Source organism: Genypterus blacodes, unplaced genomic scaffold (assembly GCF_046128005.1).
Source record: "Genypterus blacodes isolate CSIRO-AG114 ecotype Tasmania unplaced genomic scaffold, CSIRO-AGI_Gbla_v1 ptg000026l_1, whole genome shotgun sequence".
Taxonomy (NCBI): Eukaryota; Metazoa; Chordata; class Actinopteri; order Ophidiiformes; family Ophidiidae; genus Genypterus; species Genypterus blacodes.
The window spans coordinates 1357868-1379474 of NW_027466839.1; the positions used below are offsets into that span (position 1 = coordinate 1357868).

General features: G+C 42.4%; 3 protein-coding genes across 3 annotated transcripts; 1 reads left to right on the forward strand and 2 right to left on the reverse strand.

The window, feature by feature from the left end:
• Positions 1–3745: 3745 nt before the first annotated feature.
• Positions 3746–7936, reverse strand: fbxl15 (F-box and leucine-rich repeat protein 15). The gene is made up of 5 exons (XM_076143513.1): positions 7798–7936; positions 7299–7458; positions 6675–7177; positions 6333–6550; positions 3746–6142 (listed from the first exon to the last, which is right to left on the reverse strand). Exons 1-4 carry the CDS (start codon positions 7821–7823, stop codon positions 6361–6363), a joined length of 879 nt encoding a protein of 292 aa, XP_075999628.1. The 5' UTR covers positions 7824–7936; the 3' UTR covers positions 3746–6142; positions 6333–6360.
• Positions 7937–8755: 819 nt separating this feature from the next.
• gpx9 (glutathione peroxidase 9) lies at positions 8756–9676 on the forward strand. Its single transcript, XM_076143609.1, has 5 exons — positions 8756–8912; positions 9001–9094; positions 9171–9301; positions 9399–9529; positions 9619–9676. The coding sequence occupies exons 1-5, from the start codon at positions 8781–8783 to the stop codon at positions 9674–9676; spliced, it is 546 nt and encodes a 181-aa protein (XP_075999724.1). The 5' UTR covers positions 8756–8780.
• Positions 9677–19091: 9415 nt separating this feature from the next.
• On the reverse strand, positions 19092–20354 carry LOC142992986 (homeodomain-interacting protein kinase 2-like). The gene is made up of 3 exons (XM_076143559.1): positions 20198–20354; positions 19568–19812; positions 19092–19469 (listed from the first exon to the last, which is right to left on the reverse strand). The coding sequence occupies exons 1-3, from the start codon at positions 20352–20354 to the stop codon at positions 19092–19094; spliced, it is 780 nt and encodes a 259-aa protein (XP_075999674.1).
• Positions 20355–21607: the final 1253 nt, after the last annotated feature.

The window sequence follows — 21607 nt, forward strand, 5'->3', positions numbered from 1 at the left end:
GTTTACCTCCTCCTGAACCTGCACTGATCCACCTCACGCCTCCCCATGGCTGAAACGCTGCTATGATAAACATCAACGTAACTGAATAGCAGCTTGCATTTGCACCACAATTACAGCCTGCTACACTCCATGCTGATACGTTCCAGATTATTTGGGGATTCAAAAAGTAAAGGACATTTCACGGGGGGAAGTTTTTAGGCCCGGGGTCACAACCTCCCTCCTCTGCTGTACAGATGCTGGTCGGCTAATGAAGTAACAACAAATTGGGCGACGGGCTAATTTGGAGTGGCGTTTCCTGGCCCCTGACTGCCCGTTGAGATGTGTTTCATTTTCTCTTATCAGTGATGCAGTCATGTGGATTTACGCATGGACGCCTCTGTCTCACCCAATCGCCGCGCTAATGGAAACTTCGTTAATGTCATTAATGTACAAAACGAGACATGTACTAAACACATATCTTTGCTGTTTGTGTGTCTCCTTTTTGGGAAATGATGCTCAGAGTCTCGTGTACTTCTTAGTTTGTTGAAGTAAACGACGAGAAAGCAACAACAGGATCTTCAGCGTCCCCTAAACGTAACAAGATGTGATCCGTGATCATGGCAGAACGCTGAACTCTGATCTCTGCTGGCTGGAGGACACAAGTTCAACTCAGTTACTTACAATTTAGCAGCACAGATTAGTCTGCAGGCAAAATGCTCCTGCCAGGATGCATCTTGTCAATTTTGCTGCATATATATACTCTTTAGTAAGTAAATCACAGTGTTTGTATTGCAGGGAAATTGAGCGTACAGCGACAAAACTTGGCTTCTGGTTGTGCTTTGTATCGGGGAAAGAAGGGGAGTGGAGTCTGGGTGGCGGCGGGCTTGGAGACAGTGTAGTGGACCGGCGGTGGGAAGGTCACCCTCTCAATCCCTGGACTAAAGGATCAGAAAGTGGTGGAATGTGACACTTTGAAAGGGACTAACAGACGCAGGAAGTGTACAGCCAGTGAACTGAACCACAATAAGCTCTGGACTGGAAGATTTGATTTGGAAATACCTGGGGAAAAAAAGCATTGAGAAGAGAAGAAACTAGGAAAATATGTTTTGTCCTTTTACCTAACCTTAAATTCAGCGTTCACAAAGAGAAATGTGTCACCGGAGGGATGAATTTTTGCATTTTTTGCGGGGATGAGTGTCAGTGGGCTTAACCCAGAGCTCTGCGTCCATGTGTTTCCTGTCCAGTCTGGGGCTCGGAGCGCAGTAATTAGGCAGATGCTAATGGCTGTGACAGTTCTGAGTGTCCAAGGAAAGCTTCACATGTCACTTTAATTAGACGGCACCCTGAAGACGTCTTCTGTGGTGTTGTCATTCATTTAGCTGGAAGCAAAAACAGAGAAATTGTTCGCCGTTAAGGCTTTTTTTCTTTCCCTCACTTTGCTTTGATTAGACAGGACTTTTGTTATGAAATGATATGTTTCGTCTCACAGAACTAACATTTGATATGAAATCCTCTCTTACACCTGGCACCCCCATATTTGATGACATCATCTCTATGCGGTCCCCAGTAAACGGGAACGGGGCAACTATCCACAGGGAAAGTTCCTGAAAGTTTCTGTGGTGCAAATGCAAGCTTCTATTCGGTTACTTTGAGACAAATGAGGGGGTCAAGATAGATTATTGATCGATAATGAGAGATAATGTCAAATATAGGTGAACATACATTGAAAACCAGGAATCCTAACCGCTAGACCATATGGGACAAAGTCTGGATCAGGGTCTGGGATGTGAGGAGTGTGTGGATAGATTTCATACATTACATAGATTATAACATAATGGAGGGCGGGGGGGCTATTCAGATCAATTTTGGGGCCTTCGTAAACTGTTACTTTACATTATTTTCACTTTATTCATCCCATTACAGTTGAAGTTCTTTGTTGTGCAAAGGGGGCCTTGGACCTGTGCCCAGATTAGCCCCGTTCCAGTAATCTCCTCTGGAAAAGATTAATCAAGAAAGGAAGTAACAGCTCTCACACAGTGTTCACACGTATGATCAGTGTGTTAGAATCTAAGGCTTTGAACCCACAACCTTCTTCAAGCGAAACCAGCTTCATATAAGTTCCTCTTAATCTTACAGCAGCACATCAGGACCTTCAGCAGCGTCTAAATTGCGCCTCGTTCTCAACGTAAATGTCTAAAATGTTTATTCATGCAGATTTCAAAGCCTGACATTATTTCTTGCTTGGTTGATCGACGTTTGGTAGGCCGGCGTTCACAAAGCCACTTTAATGTTGTCATTAGTTATGCTTCTCTGGTGGCCAAAAGATTGATCCTTAAGTCCTGTGAATCCACTGAGGTCGTACGTGAATGGTTGGAGGAGATAAACTACATCACGTAAATGGGAAAACAGTCTCATTCACTGATGGAAGACGACGGGAGAAATCGTTTAATTAAAAATATGAAAATGAACAAAATCTCTGATACAGTTTTTTGGCGAGAGCTCCAGCCAGTCTGTCTCCAACCTTAATGACAAAAAACACATATGAACTTCACAGAGGAGCCAAATTCTGCTTTATTTGAATGTTGTAGATCAAATTATTAAGTATGATTCATGTAAAATAGACTTAAATAAACAGATTTGAGTCCAGTCAACATTGATTGTTTTGTGATTTACTAGATTAGCAGCATGATAAGTGTTGCAGGATGTGGGAGTATATTTATAATAAGTGAAATTAACATTAACTCTGGTTGAGGGAATGTTAATGTCTTTTATAGTTGAAGAATGACACATGAAATGTTTTGTGACTGGAGACAAATAACAGTGGAGAAGTAAAAAAGCAGTGAAAATAAATACTTTTTCAAACATTAAGTAGCCAAGAAGTGATTAAAAGACCTAAATATAACTTTAACAAGCACTATAAATCCAGTTCGGCTTCAATTTAAGTTTGTATTTTATTGGATAGGAGAAGTAGTGCGATGCCAGGGGAACAACTCCAGGTCTGTAGACTAGTATAGTGCCTTGGCCAAGGGCAATGGCAAGGGGGGGAAACCAGACCACCCACAGGATCATGCTAACGCCACACAGAAAGGTTCAGGGCCGGCATGGAATTTGATCCCGGGACCTTCTTGCGGTGAGGAAAGACTGCTGAGCACTGATCCACTTCTATGCAGCAAATACAAGAGGTTTGACAACAGTGGTGGTGTGTTTATGGAACCTCGGAATCATCGGGAAAAGACTTGAATGATGTCGAATGTGTCGTAATCTTGGCTTTCTTGATTATATGATGGATGTCAATGATTTTACTATAACCAGGGTGTCATATTGGAAGTGAAATGGAAAATACACACAAACTGTTACGCAAATTTATGAAGTGTAATGTTAACAAGCCTCAAATTTCCAATAAATGAAATGTGTATTGTAAAAGTTTAACATTCTTCGTTCTGACATTTCATGCAGGATCACCTCAGAAACGTCTCTTTCAAAATTAAAGCACAGATTATATTTACAACAATAATCTCTTATTTATATATCACTTTTTTATAAAATAAACCATTTAAAAGTCATTTAAACAAAGTCATTACAATGTAAGAGTATATATTTTCACTTCATCATCTTTAAATTGTATCTATTTATCAATTACATACATTTATCTTGCTTATGTTTGTATTAAAGAAAACATTAAAAGCTGATTCAGTGAATGAAAATGGAATTCTCTTTCCAACGTCACTCCGGATTAGAATCAGAATGAATATGAAGGTAAATTAGAACAAATGTCTCTCTTCTCTAAGACTGTGCGACAACCTTACACTCTTGACTGTTAAACTAATGTATATGATCTTTAAAGGGTTGTATAGCCTGCTTGTTGTGTGGAGCAGTTGTAAGCAGCCAATAAGATTTATTCTTCGTTTTACATGCTGCCAGTGGCTAAAATCACATACTGAATAAAAACAGAGCGACTCCGCTGGGCCTCTGTATAACATGATCAATCGCTATTGATCAATAACTTAGACAAGTGCCAGATTATTGACAGGAAGACAAAATATGTAAAGCCGGCTTTGTTTGAGAAATCCCCCCCCATATACTCAATCACTGGAACAGAAATTGCTTTCATGGTTTATAATAACACAGCTATGTTTCTTTCTCCCCCCCAGATCAATGCTAATTGAGGTCCTGCATGATGAATGTCATCTAAAATGCTTTTAACCCACTGACTGCAGAGGGGAAACATCAGTGGACTATATCTAGACTACTGGGCCACAAAGTTTAGATGATTATTAGTAAGAGGAAACTTGATGTTTTAAGATTTTGATTCAGCAAATCCATCTTTATTTATTTATTTCTAAAAGGATTATTGACTTTATCTGGCTGCTATCTATGTTTTTCTTTGATGGTTTACTCTTTAAAATGACATAAATGCTCCCCTCTTAAAAGTTCACAGACACCAATGAGACATGTTCAAGTTTTGCATTTTAAAAAAGCACAAATATGAAGCGGAAAAAGCAGCAATTTGTCTCTGGGGCTTTAAACTTCTACAGTCGGGTGTGATGTGAACAATAAGTAAGTGCAGTTTGGTTAAATATGAGGGGGTGGAATGAGATTTCAGGATATTTTACAGCATAACTAATGATGCTGCGATGTCGCAACAGTGGAATAACAGAAGGATGCCGGTCGATCCCTGAAGCCCTCCAAAACACAAATCTCTCTTGGTGTAAATTCAGCTTGTGGACAGCCTGGTGCAGATGGGCTAAATCATGCCATCAAGTGGAAAATGGACCTGTTGTGTTTGTCACAGACATGTTACAGTACAGTCTGCCAATATTACCACCAGAGGAAAACATGAGCGAACACACAGCTGCAGCAACAGGGGGGATATTAATTTCTATTATGCATCAAGCGTTAAAAATAAATAAAAGCTGATGCTCCTTCTACTTTTAACTAACCAGTCAATCAATCTTCTCCTCTTGTTCTCTAAATTACAGCGGACATTTGGCCTCACACAGGAGGTTTGCTATTATAAACCACTACTCTTAAACATCCAACAAAGTAGGGCTGGTGCTATCTCTCGAATTGTAGTCAACAGCGGGGCTTCACATGCAACCTGACTCATTGCTGCCATCTTGCGGTGAAGTCGTATAACAGCAATGAACTAAGGACAATCTACTATGTTTCAAGTTTTATAAGACAATTACACTGAGATGCAATCTGACCTGAACCAAGACACAATTTGACTTCTTCTAATAACATATTAACCCTTAAAAGACAGAAACAAGTAGAGTGACAGCAGGACTCAACTGCATTTGTCATCAGAAACAGTACTTTATATATATAAGATGCTGGATCTGGACCAAAGTGAACCGATTGATAGTCTATCACAAATACGCCTCATCTACTTACACACCAACATGGAACAGCCTTGATGTAGGTAAGAATTGTATTACAAGTAAAGCAAATACAAACGAACACATTCAGCTGATTCCATAAGAGCCACTTTATGCCTCCACATGCACTTTTGTGTAGATTGTGTAGTTACTGTATGTAGTAGATGAGCACATCAGTCATATTCTGGCTTAAACCAAGTCAAAGTAATTGCTGTTGTTCTTCTTATTACTTCTATGATCGTGCATCAATTATTCAGTTTAAACAGGTTATTTCTAATTCTAGTGCGTTTACAGCTTTTCTATGAAATTGCGCAACTGCATCGTTATTCACGTCATGTTAAAAAAAATACTTATTTGGTCCGTTTATATCACCAAAGTATGAAGTAGAGGTGAACAAAAATGGCTTAAACTGGCTCGTGCATGCAAAATGAAATGTTTAATTGAACTCAAACGTGTTTTAATGTTTCTACACGAAACATAAGTTCACATGAAAAGCCCCCGATATAGACGGAATAAAAGACCGACCAACCAAAACAAAATATGCTGTGCCTTGGTTGGAAACGCTTGTCTTTAAAAAGTCACACGTTACAACATTGAGCGATTAAGAAACAGTGCAGTGATAATATTCAGTTCTTCAAAGTGCATTCATAAGTACAATTATCATCCAGCCTTCATCGTCATCATCATCGTCGTCATCATCACCCTCCCGAATTGTACGCACGTCCCGTCTCCTTGGATCATCTCCGCACGACGAGGGAGTGATCGACTGTTTATGATGAAGACGCCTGCAACGGAGGAAGGCAAATGTTGATTACTATTGATCGCCCGTCAGACGCGTTAACTGCCGCAGTCCATCAAAACGGACGAGTCGGTGAATTGATACGTGCGGCGGGCTCTGTCACTTTTGGGTATCGGACATGTCAGGCGTTTCAAAGTATTCCCAAAGAAGTGTCGTAAACATGCTGATAATATTACCTGTATGGATTTGGATGGATTGCTTGATCTATATTTGGAGGTTGATAAAGGGAACAAAGCCCACTACATCCTGAAGCAGAACCAGAGCCCTCTGTAAAGGAGGCTCCACGTCGATCACTACGTTTCTCTTCCGCAGGGGATCCAGACTGGACTCGGTCACATTGTGACAGTGATTCACCTTCAGGGACTGCAGCTTGGGGCAGTATTCGGCAACAGTCCTGCGAGCACAGCATGCACACGGTTCTCAGATAAGATGATGCACGTCAAAAGTGTTGCTCTCTCAACAAAAGAAGTTAGTCGGATGGAGGATGAACGCTGTATGAAGTTAAGACGGGACGGTACCTGATGGAGTGGTTCCTAACCCGCAGGCAACCGGTGAGGTCCAGCTGCTCCAGGCCCCTGCAGTTTTTGGCCACTTCCTCGACAGACTCGTCGGTTATGTTGGCGTTCACTGCCAGAGACAGACACCTCAACTTCAAACACTTCTTGGCCAAGTAGCAGATGGCGTCGTCCTTGAGCTGGCGGCAAGCGGTGAGGTCAATGGACTGCAGCCCCCCGCAGTGGTCAGCCAGGCTGCGCAGGGACAGGCTGTCCACCCACTCGCAGTGTGCCAGGCCCAGGCGCAGGAGGTGCACGCAGCTCAAGGACACGGCCACCAGGGAGCGGCGGGTGAGGCGCTCGCAGCCGCTCATATCCACTTTGAGGAGGTGCTGGTTCTGGCCCAGCACCGGCAGCAGCTCCTTGTCCGTCACCCAAGCTGAACAGTTCTGAAGTGACAGATTCTGGAGGACTTTGTTGTCCCTTAAAATACTACAAAATGCTTCCTGAGGGATGCACGGTCCAATCTGTAGACATCACAACGCTCTAAATAGTTACTTGCAGTTGAAGAACCTTATGTACTAAAATCAAACACTGGTTAGGAAGGAGCTCTGTGCTGAAGTGTCTCTCTAAGTGATGGACACCTACCTGGGACAGATCAAAGGTCCTGCAGTTGGACAGATAGACCTGGATCAGGCTGTGGAACTGCCTACTCACTCTCTGCAGGCTGACCAGGTGTCTCAATGGCAAATGGCAAAGAATATGCGGGACTAATACGTCCTCCCAAGGCAAGTCCAGAAGATGACATCTGGAACAAACAAACACACACATATAAAGCTTATTTTAGAGGCATAGCAGAAGCCAGGATCCTACCTGTTTTGATTGATAAACGAAGAATTAGAAGTAAATACAAGCTCTGCAATGAATATGAGCTAAACCAGAGACTAAGAAATATTGCCATGGTATTAATTTACTATATTTGTCATTCAGTATATCTAAAAAATACCGTTAAACCTTGAATAGCTTCCATTACTCAATACGAACAACAACAGTTTCCCCGGTGTTGTTGCTAAGCTAACCGGCTAGCTGTCCCCCCCGAGAAACTGCATTTTTTAACACATAGTCGTTTTTATAAAAGCGGACATACTTTGGATTCCCCGCTTCTTCGTCCATTCTGAGTCGGCTGTTCTATTCCAAGTTGTTAACAAAGCGTTGTTTGTGACATATTCAGCGAAATAGTGTGCAGTCCTTTGCTACATCAGAGGGTAGAGATGGACGAGTTAATCGCTGTTGCCTTCAGGACCGTAGGAAAAAGCAAAATTTTAACCAGACATCGATAAAACAACCAAACAACGTCGAAACTATGTTTTAATATATAAGGAGTGTATGGAAATTATTTTGTGGCATAGTATACGTTATACAAATATCAGCCATACTTTTCTTGTAATTAAAACCCGTATTACAGTCATTATTGATTGTTTGGTGCCTCTCATATTTTTATTCCAGTGGAATTTACGAGGGATTTCTGAATGTATCATTTTGTGTTTGTTCCGGGTTCCAATAATAATAATCCCTTGTAAATATATCGATCACGTCACCCTGAATATCTTACTGGTCAAATATGGATGTTGTACATTTTCCTTTCATAATTTTTTATTATTAGGTTTCACGCAATTGTGTAATTTTGTGTGGATTTTTTGGCCAAGATTAGAAATAAAATTAACAATTAACAACAATTAGTGTATTGTATCTGGAATTTGCCTAATATGCAACTATTTCCATTTTAGAAACATAAATATATCTTTTAGACAGAAGACTTAACTGCATGCAAAGTATCCAGTAAGCAGCGATATTTAAAACTGGGGTAAAGTAAAGATAAAGGCTGTTTTCTTTATTCCATTCAGATGTGTTTTAGTTGTAACAGCTGTAACAACTACACTTCCTGGGTTCCACGTGTTGAACCAATGACCGTCCAGCTGCCTCACCTCTGGACCAGACCAACAATGAAGTCAGTCATGCTGAAGAATTGCTGACCCGTGCGTTATGTTTCACTGAAAGAAGGTGAGCCAACAGGACAGGACGGCTGAGTGAACGCTCACTCTTGTACTGGATACAAGCAAAAGTACCAACATGGCGGATGAAACTGTCTACGATTTCAGTGCTGAGACCCTGGATGGACGGTCGGTTTCACTGAGTAATTACAGGGGTAAGGTGATTCTGATCATCAATGTCGCCACTTTCTGAGGGTCGACAATAGAGGAGGTAATCTTCTGTTTCATAATTGCTAGATCACATGAGATAATACCACTTACATCTTGTCTTAATTGTTAAAATCTTATTCTGTCCTCAGTACCACCGCCTGAATGCACTTATGGAAATGTTTGGTGACCTCAACTTCACTGTCCTGGGATTCCCCTGCAACCAATTTGGTCTTCAGTCACCTGGTAGGTACGCTGAAGCTTTCCAGGACAGATTTCCATGAATCAAATCTAAATCTAATCTAATCTTTCGCCATTTTAGAAGTGAATCGCGAGACCCTAGATGTTCTGAAGTATGTGAGACCTGGTGGGGGGTTTGTCCCAAAATTCCCCCTCTTTGGCAGGGTTCAGGTGAATGGGGCACATGAGGAGCCTCTTTTTACCTATCTAAAGGTGAGGTTAGACTTTGAATACAACAAAACACTTCCCATCAAGCATCTCTCTGCTATCAAACCTTCAGATTACCAATATTTTTCTTCATTTGTAACAGGAATCTTTGCCATTTGTGAACCCTGTTATTGGAGATCTAAAGAAATTTTACTGGTGTCCAATTCAAGTCAATGACATCCGATGGAACTTTGAGAAGTTCCTTATCGGAGCAGATGGTGTGCCTTTCAAACGGTAAGTCGTCAACGGACATGTCCAACAACAAGGCCTTCATCAGGGTATGACATTTTGTAATGAAGCGCCATATTCTCTCTTTTCTGCAGGTATGACCTTCAATGCCCTATTAGTAACGTGGAGAGGGACATTGCGGCACTTCTCTAATGCACTTTCTTCAAATTATCATCAGTGGCCGAGTGACGATCCCCCAGTAAATGCACATGTGCACCTGAGCTGGATCTGACAGGAGGGGGACATGACTCGGAGCTTTAGTGCATTCACTCTGAGGACAAGTCCCCCTTCAGCCACCAGTGATGTTTTGTGATAGTGTTGTGACGAGATCTAATGTAATGGTGTCTGATAAATAAATGTCATTAAAAACTTGACAGTGACCGATGAATTATTTTTGTTCCAGCTTCATTATTGTGTTTTCTTATTTACAATTATGTGTCGTGTGATTGGATAGTTTTGATGCTGAGAGAAGCTATAATTGCTGTCAGGGTGTACGTCTGTGGTTTGTCTATCTGCAGGGTTCATGTAAGAAAGAGACAGCAACTGTACACACTGTTATTATGTTGCAATTGTGGATTGACAAGGTATCCCTTCACACTGATAAATGTACATCATCACAAACTCTTCAATGTATTATTGATTAGGAAACCTCTATGTGCCCTCTTTGTCCCCACATCTGAATAGTACTGCCATCTAGTGGTATCAAAGGCACAGTGCACTTCTGTTTAAAAACTCAGGGGCATCGAGTCATACCGTGCTTTTTATGTTTCATTTGCAATAAACAAAGTAGTGGCATGAATGATGTCACAGCAGTTGGTAGAAGCATTGTTCAGGGGTCTGGCATGTTCATAGGGTACTTTCATAGAGATGTCATCGCTGTTAACTCATTCATGATGTCACACTTGCTTGAGAGCATGTTGGAGATCAATTTGAGTGATGGGAAGGGCTGGAGTGATGATTGATGGATCATTTCCTTTAATTTGTTTGATTTTCTCCAAGTGGATGGATGGATGGATGGATGGATGGAACAAACTGTTTCAATAAGGAACTTCAGAACATCAGCGTTGTGAATGTTTCCAATAACAAATGTTTTATTTGTTGGCAAATCATGACGCTCAAACTGGTTAAATCAACAAAAACACATGCATAAGTTCAAACACATGGTTGAAAACATAATTATTAGAAAGTGTTTGAACAAAAGCAATAGTAATGTAATGATAATGACATATTAAGATAATGTTTGAACGTACCATAATCTCAAAATTATAATGTGTACAATTTTTTTTGCACAAACTCAAAACATTTCTAAGTTTGTCATCAAGATTGAAGGAGTTGAAGTACAAAATGAGTGGGAAAATGAAAAATTAAAGAAATCCACAGATGACTGCAATAAATATTATGACGACATTATTTGAGGTGCAGGAGCTGCTTCCTCTGTCTGGGCTTCTTGGAGCAACACTGTCCATCATGGCCTGCTTGAGTGCTGAGGTCTCCTCACTCTGCAGGAGCCCGCAAGAAGGTGTAAAGCGTTCCAGGAGTTGCATCACTCGGTTGTCTCTCAGCTTGTCTCTTAAGTTTCACCACCTTAATGCATTAGTCTGTGGTGTCTGTGGTGTCTGAAGGAAGTGGGACATGCTGCCACCTGTGCAGGATGATGAAACTGTAGACAGAGAGAGACAGAGCGAGAGAGACAAAGAGAGAGAGAATATATAAATCAAAATACCAGTGCACATATTTGTATACTATGCTGCTGTTGATCATCTTCTGCTTTCCACCCTGCTGGGAGGAGTTCGGGGAATTTGGCCCTCGGGTGTCAAGGGGGTACCAGAGTTGAGTCCAGGGTGACAGAGTTCTTGCCTGGTCAGAGGAGGCTTTAAGCTTTTCCTGAGTGTAAACTCTGGGGTCATGCACTCTGCTTCCCTCTGCTGTGGGACTGACCCGAGCCCAGCTGGCTGCACTCTGACCTGGCTGGGTGCTGCTGGTGGGCAGACTGGCCTTTCTGTTCCTGTCAAATCATAAAGGTAAGATAAAGGTCAGAAAATTGAATCAAAATTAAAAGAGTGGGGAAATTGTTGGAAAAAAAACAATGTTCATACACAAACACTAACCAAGTAAGAATACTTCAACATGTTGAAGACACAATGAATACACTACATACCAAATATCTGATACACACCCATAATAGTATAGACCTTTGTACAAAAATACATATATGCATTTGTTTGACATTCGTTAAAATGAAAAAACAAACCTGAATGCTCCTCTCAGCAGTTTATCAGGTGCTGACAGCTGACTGTGGGATTCAACAGCCTGCTGGGCGGAGTTGTGTGATTTTGGCCCTCGGGTGCCACGACAGGGCCGGCTGACCTTCGACAGGAACTGGGAGTACCAGAGTTGAGTCCTGGGCGAGAGAGTTCTTGCCTGATCGGACGAGGAGGAGGCGGCGGCTTTAGGTTTTGCCTGAGTGGGAACTCTGGGAGCCTGGGGCCGCTGCACTCTGACTTCCTCTGCTGTCGGACTGACCCCAGTTGGAACTTGGGATTGAGCTGATGATCTGCTGAGAGGGGAGCCAGCGTCTGTCCTAGCCTCTGCCTCTCTGTGCTCCCTTGATGCTCCTGACTGATCGTCCTGCGGCAGGCTGACCCTGCAGACTGCAGTCTCATCTGCCTGGATGCTGCTGGTGGGCAGGTCTGCCATAATGTTACTGCAAAATGATAGAGAAGATTAGATTTCACGTGAATGAATACAGTGATTGTGGGGGCTGTTAGTGAGCATACTTCTGTCCATCCTCTTGGAGATCAACCTTCATCCTCTTCTTGTCATTTTCTTCTCTCTCTGTATCGTCCTCGACTATTGTCCTTTTCGTTCCTGCCCTGGCTGCACTCTGGGTCAGGTCGCTGTTGCAGGGGTGAGAGGTGATGCAGTGGTGGACAGGGTGATGGGAGGACACTGCGTTCTGATTGGAGGACCTGTCCATGCTGAAGAATGGAAGCTGCAGAACCTGACGAGGTGAGATCCTTCTGCTGGCCTCCAGCTCCAGCATCGCCTTCACCATGTACACAAACATCCCCCGAACTTCTGTGTCTTCCAAATCAGCAGTCTGATAAATGGGATGCTTGAACTGGAACATAAATAAACATGAGAGGTCTGTAAGATTTCATATCAGAATCCTACAGGAATGTGTGACATTTCACAGTATAAGCTTCTGTTCAAGTCTTAAAGCTGAATAATCAAACCAGAACACTTACTTGCTGAAGGTCATTCAGGGAGTTGAACCTCCTGTTCCTCACTGACTGGAACCCTGTCTCTGCTTGGTACTCTGTTGGAGTCTGACAGGACAAAGAGACATAATGTTCTGAATACATTCATTAAATTCAGCCAAACAGACAGTCAGACATGCAGAATGACACAGACTGACAGGAGGTCCAGGTGTTACGGTAGAGCAGCTACATCAGAGCAGAGCTGTGGTGTTACCTTCAGTCTGAAGAGACGGTTGGTACAGGAAGAGGTTCTGTAGAAAAATTTGCCAGTTTTGATTCCAGCCTTCAGGAGCTGATCTGGTGGATAACCCTGAGTCTCCACGATGTATCTCATCTGAAAACAAACACAATACATATCCTCCATTAAACATGAAACATTAAGACAAACAGACCTTACTCGTGTACGCACCCACCATCTCATATTCACACATGCCGTAGTACAGGAAGGAGCCAAGGAAGAGGAACGCAGCTATGCAGCCCAGAGACCACATGTCAGCACAGACTGAGAAGGGAAGACCCAGCATGACCTCTGGAGACCTGAGAGACACAAACAACCTTCATCACACAGGACAACAAGCTGCATCATCTTCATCACTTGAAGGGGATGTGATGCGATGAAGGCAATGTGTACTCTGGAGCTGTACAGTAAGTTAAGATGATGTTGTTTATTACCTGTATTCACGGGACTGAATAACTGAGCACAGTTTGGCAGCAGACATGTGACAGGCTAAGCCAAAGTCAATGATTTTGAGCCTTCCAGGTTGCCGTAGATGGTCCACCATCATGATGTTCTCCAGCTTTAGGTCTCCATGTATGATGCCGATGGTCTTCAGCTGCTGTAACGCACTGGCCAACTGATGAACAATGGATCTGATCTCCGTCAGGGGCAGTGGACAGAAAGCTCTCTGCTTCATGAAGTCAAATAGGTCAATGTCCAAAAGTGGAAACTCCAAGCAGAAGTGTCCTCTGTCGAAGAAACAATGGTTGAGCTGCACAATGTTGGCAGCGTCTTGAGCCGAGCTTTTCAGTGTGTTCAAGATGTCCACCTGAGAGAGATCACACACAGATTAAACACTGATGGACAGTGATAGACATACAGTATAAGCAAGCTAAGATTACTCCTTACCTCTTTCTTTGCCTGCTTAATAAAGTCTGGACAACTCTTCACAATCTTCACCGCAACCATGGTGTTAGTGTCCTTCCTGGTACACTTGGCTACCTTTCCATACGTCCCCTCCCAAAGGATGGAATGCACCAGATAGGTCGCATGAGGGCTGGAGTGCAGTCTGCTTCCTGGTGTTATGTGGGCAGGTCCAGAATGGGCGACTGCTGTGACCATGGGACGGACAGACACCTGCAGCTCTGAAGAAACACCTGAGAGGACGAAGAAGAACACATTTAGTCTCGTCCTGACTCAACGTGTCAGTGTAGTCTAGTCAAGTCTAGTCAAAAGTATTACAATATTGTGCAGTTGACCGATTGGATTTTTGCTGAGAGTGGAAATTCTACATCAAAATAAAAACATTGACTTACTTGACGTGTTCTTGTGTAATAGGTTGGATCCCTCATGATGCTGAGCAGCAGCTGCTGCCTGTATCAGGGAGAGAGACAGAGTCCAGTTGAAATCACTAATGCCATAGAAAGTCTACAATCAAATGTAATGTAAGGCTGAACCAAAATGAAGTATGCTTGCTGTTTCAGATGGACACACCATGTGTTCAGAATGGTTGCTAGGGTGTTGTTGGTTGCTATCAACCGGTGATCCGTGACCCCTAGAGGGTCCGCGGAGGTACTGCAGGGGGTCCGCCAATTCTTTTTGGCCGCAAACTTCCAAAGGAGCAAAATTCTTTGCTTCCAACACAGTACGTAGTAGTTTTGGCTTTATTTAATTTGAAATATAATAAAATAGTGAAACATGTGAAAATAGTTGGGTAAAACAGTTACTTAGATCTGCTACATTTACAGAATAAGGTCACTGAAACTCCACTTGTTTGTAGATCAGCTGACTTTTCTGGGGCTAATAATACCACAAATTATTACTTTAACTCCACAGATTCCAGGTGACACTCACTTTAAAGCGCAGGACCTGTGGCTCAGGTGGGAGCAGAGTGATGTCCGACCCGTTTTCGAAAACCGAAGGAGGTTGAGCAGCGCTCTTGGGCACTGCGGCAGCCTCCGGTACGTCCCGGAAAAGACGCAGCAGGTTGTTCTCCCATACTCTCCGGTCAACGGACTCATCGGACTCCGAGGATGGTTTTGAAAAAGCCCGGGATATCCTGGTACTACTAGCCATCATAATAAACTATCAATTAGACTCTGGTGAAAAGTCGAACATCTATCTTCTTGGTGCTCTTGAGGGGATTTGACCGTTGTGTAGACTCGTCTCCGGGTTTAGCGCCATTCACGTTTTCCACCAAGTTCCTATATCACGTCATAACCCCCACGAGTTCTCTTTCAATGACGTCATATATTGTAGTAGCCAAGTATATCCACCCATCAGTTGAAAGCAGTTGAACGTGTGAAGTCATCGAGTGCACAGAAGGCAAATGTGTAAATACTCATGTCAACGTTTTAATTTAGACGAATTTTTAAGGTTTACTCGATTTTGGATGAATTAATAAGTTATAATGAGCAACCATGTGTGTATAGAATGAAAAAAAAGAAATCACCTTAATTTTCATTAAATTTAAGTTATTCGCTTTTTAAGCTCTACTGAAAGTATCAGACAACTGCAACATCATTTTTAAGATTAGAATTATTGTGTTTACTCCCATAATTGTTAATACTGATGTAATTCAATTAAAATGAAAAGAAATGTGATGTTGCCCCTTCAATGCCTCTCTCTCTCACACACACACACAGGCCAGCAGCATGGACAGCAGAAGTATGTCTTTGCTAAAAGGAAATTCTTGCATAATTTCTCATTAAATTATTCTGTTTTGCCTAGGTTTGCAATCGTGTGTCGTCAATTTATGTTTATTTTCATTCTGCAGGAAATTTTTAAATCCTCGGTTTGATGGACCTGGCGTCAAAGCCATCACCATCAGTTCCACTGCAGGACATAGACATTAACAATACGCATTTCCCCTATTATAAACTGCCATACAGTTGAACGTATTTCAGTGTAATTTGAAATATTCCTAATCCAAATGTACTTTTTGTGTACATTTTGCAGTTAAAATCCCACAGACCTCCCGTAAGAGTTTGCAAACATGGACACTAATCCAGTAGACACAGATGGGTGATAACAAAATGAAACTTGAGTTGTGCTTTATTATGAACTTTATTGTTTGAAGAGAGACGGTGAAGCAAGACAGCGGTGTCTGGGTGTGTGTTAGCTGTGACACCATCCATGATATCAAGTGTGACATCATTCACGATTCTTCAAAGTAGTGCTTATCAATGATATAATGACACTATTCAATTCCCCTCTCCCATCTCCCACTACTATAATATGATAATGTAAATAAAAATAGAAAGCCTACACCCGATATAAATGCAAACCTTTTCCAAATAGATTGAATGTGTGTGGAACCTCTTGCAAGTTCATTATGAAAAAAGTCACATCAGAGTAGCTTTTTAGTTTTTTTAATTTTACTTGTTGGCAAAAGCATGGAAATCAAACTCACAAATAAAAATACTGTGTACATGCATACACTCAAAGTCACATATTTTAAAATGGTTGAAAACATAATTATTGTAGTGCTAAAAATGTAATGTAATGTTAATGTTAAGTCCTGGAATGTTTGAATGTACCATAATCATAAAATTCAAAGTAAATACAATTGTTTTTGCAGAAATTCAACCATTTCAAAGTTGGTCATCTAGGTTGAAGTAGTTGAAGGGCAAAAAATGGGAAGTAAAATGAATGAAAATGCTATAAATACGATGACTTCATTTGAATAGGTTCTCCTGCTCTTATTGGAAACTCGCAAATTTTAAAATGCTGTTCTACATTCCATTCTGCTACTTTAAAGTTACGTGAATTTGGCCCTCCGGTGCTTTGATCTCTGGCACAAACTGGGGGTACCGGAGTTGAGCAACATGTGAGTTCTTGCTTGGTCAGAGGAGGCTTAAGGTTTTGCCCGAGTGGAAACTCTGGGGTCCTGAAGTTCAGCCTGCACTCTGACTCCCTCTGTCCCTAGCCGAGCTGCACTCTTGACCTGCCTGGGTGCTGCTGTCCAAAATACTGAAACAATGAATATCCATATCAAAATACAATTCATAATATTAACAAAACAAAGACAAGCATTATGACATTTGAACAAATCAACAGCACCATCCTGAATGCTCCCCTCTGCTGTCTCTCCTGCCTCCTAATGCTGATGATAGCCAACTGTAGAAGCTGACAGGAGCCTCTATGAGGGGCAACCTGCTGGTGGTGACTTGCTGCAGCAGCCCACTCACCCTGTGCCCCTGTGGTAGCCGTCAATCGGTTCATAATCATAACTATAATTATAAATCTGTACTTGTATAGCACTATAAGTGCCTTACAATGACCTCACACTCATCCACAAGACAACAACACTTCGGCATGCTCTCTAGGAGGAGCCCGGTATCAACCCTGGAACCTTCCGATACCAAGACATTCGCTCCACCATCCTGATCCACACAGACCCCATGTGACTGCGGTCAGCTTTGACGTTGTGGACACTCTGGATGTTTTCAGTGGCCATCATCTGCAGGCGACGCTGCTCCACGCGAAGCCACACTGAAACCACAGTGGGGTCCGAACCTTCACTCCACGGCTCAGCAATCTTCCTAGACACGACTGTGGTGCTGGTGTAGACCTTCTGAATTCCACCTCTATCACCCAAACGCTGCTGGGAGGAGTTCTGCACATTTGGCCCGTGGTGGCAAAGACAGGGCGCGTTGATCTCTGGCAGGATCTGGGGGTACCGGGGTTGAGGCCTGGGTGAAAGAGTTCTTGACAGGCCAAAGGAGGCTTTAGGTATTGCCTGAATGTAAACTCTGGGGGCCTGCTCAGGCTCAGCCTGCACTCTGACTCCCTCTGCTAAGAGATCAAACCAAGGCCTGCTGGCTGCAGTCTGATATTCCTGGGTGCTGCTGGTGGATGGACCTTGGGTGTTCCTGTGAAATGACAACAGAGAAGATAAGATTTCACAAAAATGATATTGAGATTACTGACTAAAGTGCTTGTGGAAATCAAAATTCAACCTCTTCTTGTCATTTTCGGAAAGAAAATATTCGTCTCTCTCTGTATCGTCCTCCACTCTTGTCCTTTTCAGTCCTGTCCTGGCTGGACTCTGGGTCAGGTTGCTGTTGCAGCGGTGAGAGGTGATGTGGTGGAAGACAGGGTGATGGGAGTACACTGCGTTCCTATTGTAGGTCCTGTACATGCTGAAGAATGGAAGCTGCAGGACCTGACGAGGTGAGATCCTTCTGCTGGCTTCCAGCTCCAGCATCGCCTTCACCATGTACACAAACATCCCCCGACCATCTGTGTCTTCCAAATCAGCAGTCAGATGAATGGGATGCTTGAACTGGAACATAAATAAACATCAGAGGTCAGTAAGATCTCATAATAACTGCAAGTCCTTCATTTCTATACTTCTTTTGTATTTATTATCTATTGTGTGTTTTGTCTTCTGTGAGCTACAGGATGCCTGAATTTCCCCAATCTCTATCTATCATTAAAGCTGAATAATCAAACCAGAACACTTACTTGCTGAAGGTCATTCAGAGAGTTGAACCTCCTTTTCCTCACTGACTGGAACCCTGTCTCTGCTTGGTACTCTGCTGGAGTCTGAGAAGACAAAGAGACATAATGTTCTGAACACATTCATTAGATTAGGCCACACAGACATCAAAGCAGAGCTGTGGTGTTTACCTTCAGTCTGAAGAGACGGTTGGTAAAAGAAGAAGATCTGCAGAAGAATTTGCCAGTTTTGATTCCAGCCTTCAGGAGCTGATCTGGTGGATAACCCTGAGTCTCCACGATGTATCTCATCTGAAAACAAACACAACAGGGACAGCAATATGTTTTCGTATCAAAAAAGCAGATGACTTCATTTCCCCTATTAAACATGAAAGTTTAATGGGACGGTCAAAAATGAATTATGTACTCACCATCTCATATTCACACGTGCCGTAGTACAGGAAGGAGCCAAGGAAGAGGAACGCAGCTATGCAGCCCAGAGACCACATGTCAGCAGAGACTGAGAAGGGAAGACCCAGCATGACCTCTGGAGACCTGAGAGACACAAACAACCTTCATCACACAAGACAACACACAGCATCATCTTCATCAAGTGGTGCTGTACAGTAAGTTAAGATGATGTTGTTTATTACCTGTATTCACGAGACTGAAGAACTGAGCATAGCGTTGCAGCAGAAACATGACAGGCTAAGCCAAAGTCAATGATTTTGACCCTTCCAGGTTGCCGTAGATGGTCCACCATCATGATGTTCTCCAGCTTCAGGTCTCCATGTATGATGCCGATGGTCTTCAGCTGCTGTAACGCACTGGCCAACTGATGGACGATGGGTCTGATCTCCTTCAGCGGCAGTGGACAGAAAGCTCTGTGCTTCATGTAGTCAAATAGATCAATGTCCAGAAGCTCAAACTCCAGGCAGAAGTGTCCTCTGTCAAAGAAACAATGGTTGAGCTGCACAATGTTGGCAGCGTCTTGAGCCGAGCTTTTCAGTGTGTTCAAGATGTCCACCTGAGAGAGATCACACACAGATCAACACTGTTACAGAATTGCTACACAATACTAATCACAAAAGAACAACACACAAGCAAGCTTGGATTCTTTCTTACCTCATCATTTGCTTGCTCGACAAAGTTGGAGTTGTTTTTTATGATCTTCAACGCAACCATGCTGCTAGTGTCCTTCCTGGTGCACTTGGCAATCTTTCCATATGTCCCCTCTCCAATGATTGAATGCACCAGATAGGTCACATGACTAGAGTGCAGTATGCTCCCTGGTGTTATGTGGTCAGGTCCAGAATTGTAGCCTCCTGTGACTCCAGGACCACAGGGCACCTGCAGCTGTGAAGGAACGCCTGAGGATGGAGAAGAACACATTTAATCACTCATACAGCGTGTTCACAGGGTCACTCAGGTCAGCCTCTGACATGGATACATTCATATTCATTTGATTAAGCCACAATGAGTGAGGTTACAGCTACATTATGGGAAATTGTATTCTAAAGTTCAAAAACTCAAAAAATGAAAAACATACATGAATTGTTCTTCTGGAATTCGTTGTATCCCACAGGATATCGAGAAACGGATGCCTGCTATCAGAGAGAGACAGTGGGGGATATATATGTACTTTATATGTATTTGTAAATATAAAATCAATATTATTCATAATATTATATATAATATTAAATCAATAGTGGCCTACTGCAAATGATTGCTTTTGTTTGACAGATTACAAGTAACGTTCAGGGACCTGTGGCTCGGGTGGAAAGACAAAGGCGTCGGACTTGTCCTCGACCCTCTGGAACAGACTCAGCAGATCCTCATCCGACTCTCTCTTGTCCCCGGACTCATCAGAGTCCGGCCACGGTGTGTAGAAAGGCCCGGTGCTGCTCGACATCACGAAACCCGATCAGTTATACACCAGTGAAAAGACGGACATCCGTCCTCCTCGGGCTCCTGAGACGATATGATTGTGGTTCAGCTTCGTCTCGAGTCACGTAAGTTAATATTTTGCGTCATAGTCCCGCACGATTCCTCCCTCATGACGTAATATTTTGTACACGTGCTAGACGCGTTTAACGCTTGAAACTCGCGGTACATAACATTTGTTTTTATGTATAAGCAGTATAAAAAAAGTTATTTGTTTTTTCGTTTCCGTTCACGTTTTATTTTACTCACATTTTATCAATTCCAAACCCACAGACCTTTCATAAAAGTTTGTCAACAGATAACAAAATGACAAATTGACAAAATTACGCTTGTACTTACTATGGAATCCCTCCTTGTGGAAATGACAAACAGTTTCCATGAAAGGAAGGAATTGTGTAATTAGGTTTTAATGTCTATTAAGTCTGAAATGAAGTAAGTGAGAAAGTGAAGCAAAAAAAGTCAAGATTAAGACAGATTGGGTGTCTGTGTGCCCCTAAATTCATAAATAATGAGCCCTACTGCACAATTTAGAATTTTGATATGTGAAACAACTAAAAAGAAAGGGAAAGTAGAGGAAGACTACTGGAAAACACAGTAGTTCTTGGCCATTTTACTCCCATCTAGTGGTATCAGAAGCACAATGCAATTATGTTTAGTGCACACAATTTGAAATGTGTTAATTTATAATTTATAACTTCTGGTGCTTAATATGAAATGCAATTCATCATAAATCACCCTTTCCAGCAGATGTGACCTGCTCCTCAGTTTTATTTGCATTGAATATTGAATCTTCACATACACATCGGATGGGAAGATTTAACCTATACGTCAGTTTGTCAGTTGAAGTCTGTCACATTTGGACTTTTCAGCTTGATTGAGAAGTCTGACTTTGAAGTTATAACTTTTTATATAGTAAGTTACATTTTTAACCTCATTGCGCAAGAACTGAACACCTCAGCGTGTCACAGCTCTATATTGTGTGTGGTCTGTGTGTCTCTCTCCTTGATTGCAGATTGTGTTCACCTGGCTGATGTCCCCCACCTGCTCCTCATCTGCAATCAAGAGATTTCCTTATAACCAGCTAGTTTACGCTCCACATGTACTAGCTTGTCACTTCCTGTCAGCCTGTTAGTCAGTATGTGCCACCCTAGCTATCTATTGTTTCTCAGACAGGCAGTACATTGTTTGGAGTTAGGAGCCCCATAGCCAGCCTGCCTTTGT

Bases quoted from the DNA above. Each gene is read 5' to 3' on its own strand.
- LOC142992986 (XM_076143559.1), bottom strand. From the start codon at position 20,354: ATGTCGAGCAGCACCGGGCCTTTCTACACACCGTGGCCGGACTCTGAT. The intron at 19,813-20,197 runs GTTACTTGTAAT...CTCCATCCTCAG, and splicing joins CGAGCCACAGGTCCCTGAAC to GCGTTCCTTCACAGCTGCAG. The intron at 19,470-19,567 runs GTAAGAAAGAAT...GATCTCTCTCAG, and splicing joins TCGAGCAAGCAAATGATGAG to GTGGACATCTTGAACACACT.
- fbxl15 (XM_076143513.1), bottom strand. From the start codon at position 7,823: ATGGACGAAGAAGCGGGGAATCCAAA. The intron at 7,178-7,298 runs GTAGGTGTCCAT...TGATGTCTACAG, and splicing joins GGACCTTTGATCTGTCCCAG to ATTGGACCGTGCATCCCTCA. The intron at 6,551-6,674 runs GTACCGTCCCGT...CTGTGCTCGCAG, and splicing joins GTTAGGAACCACTCCATCAG to GACTGTTGCCGAATACTGCC.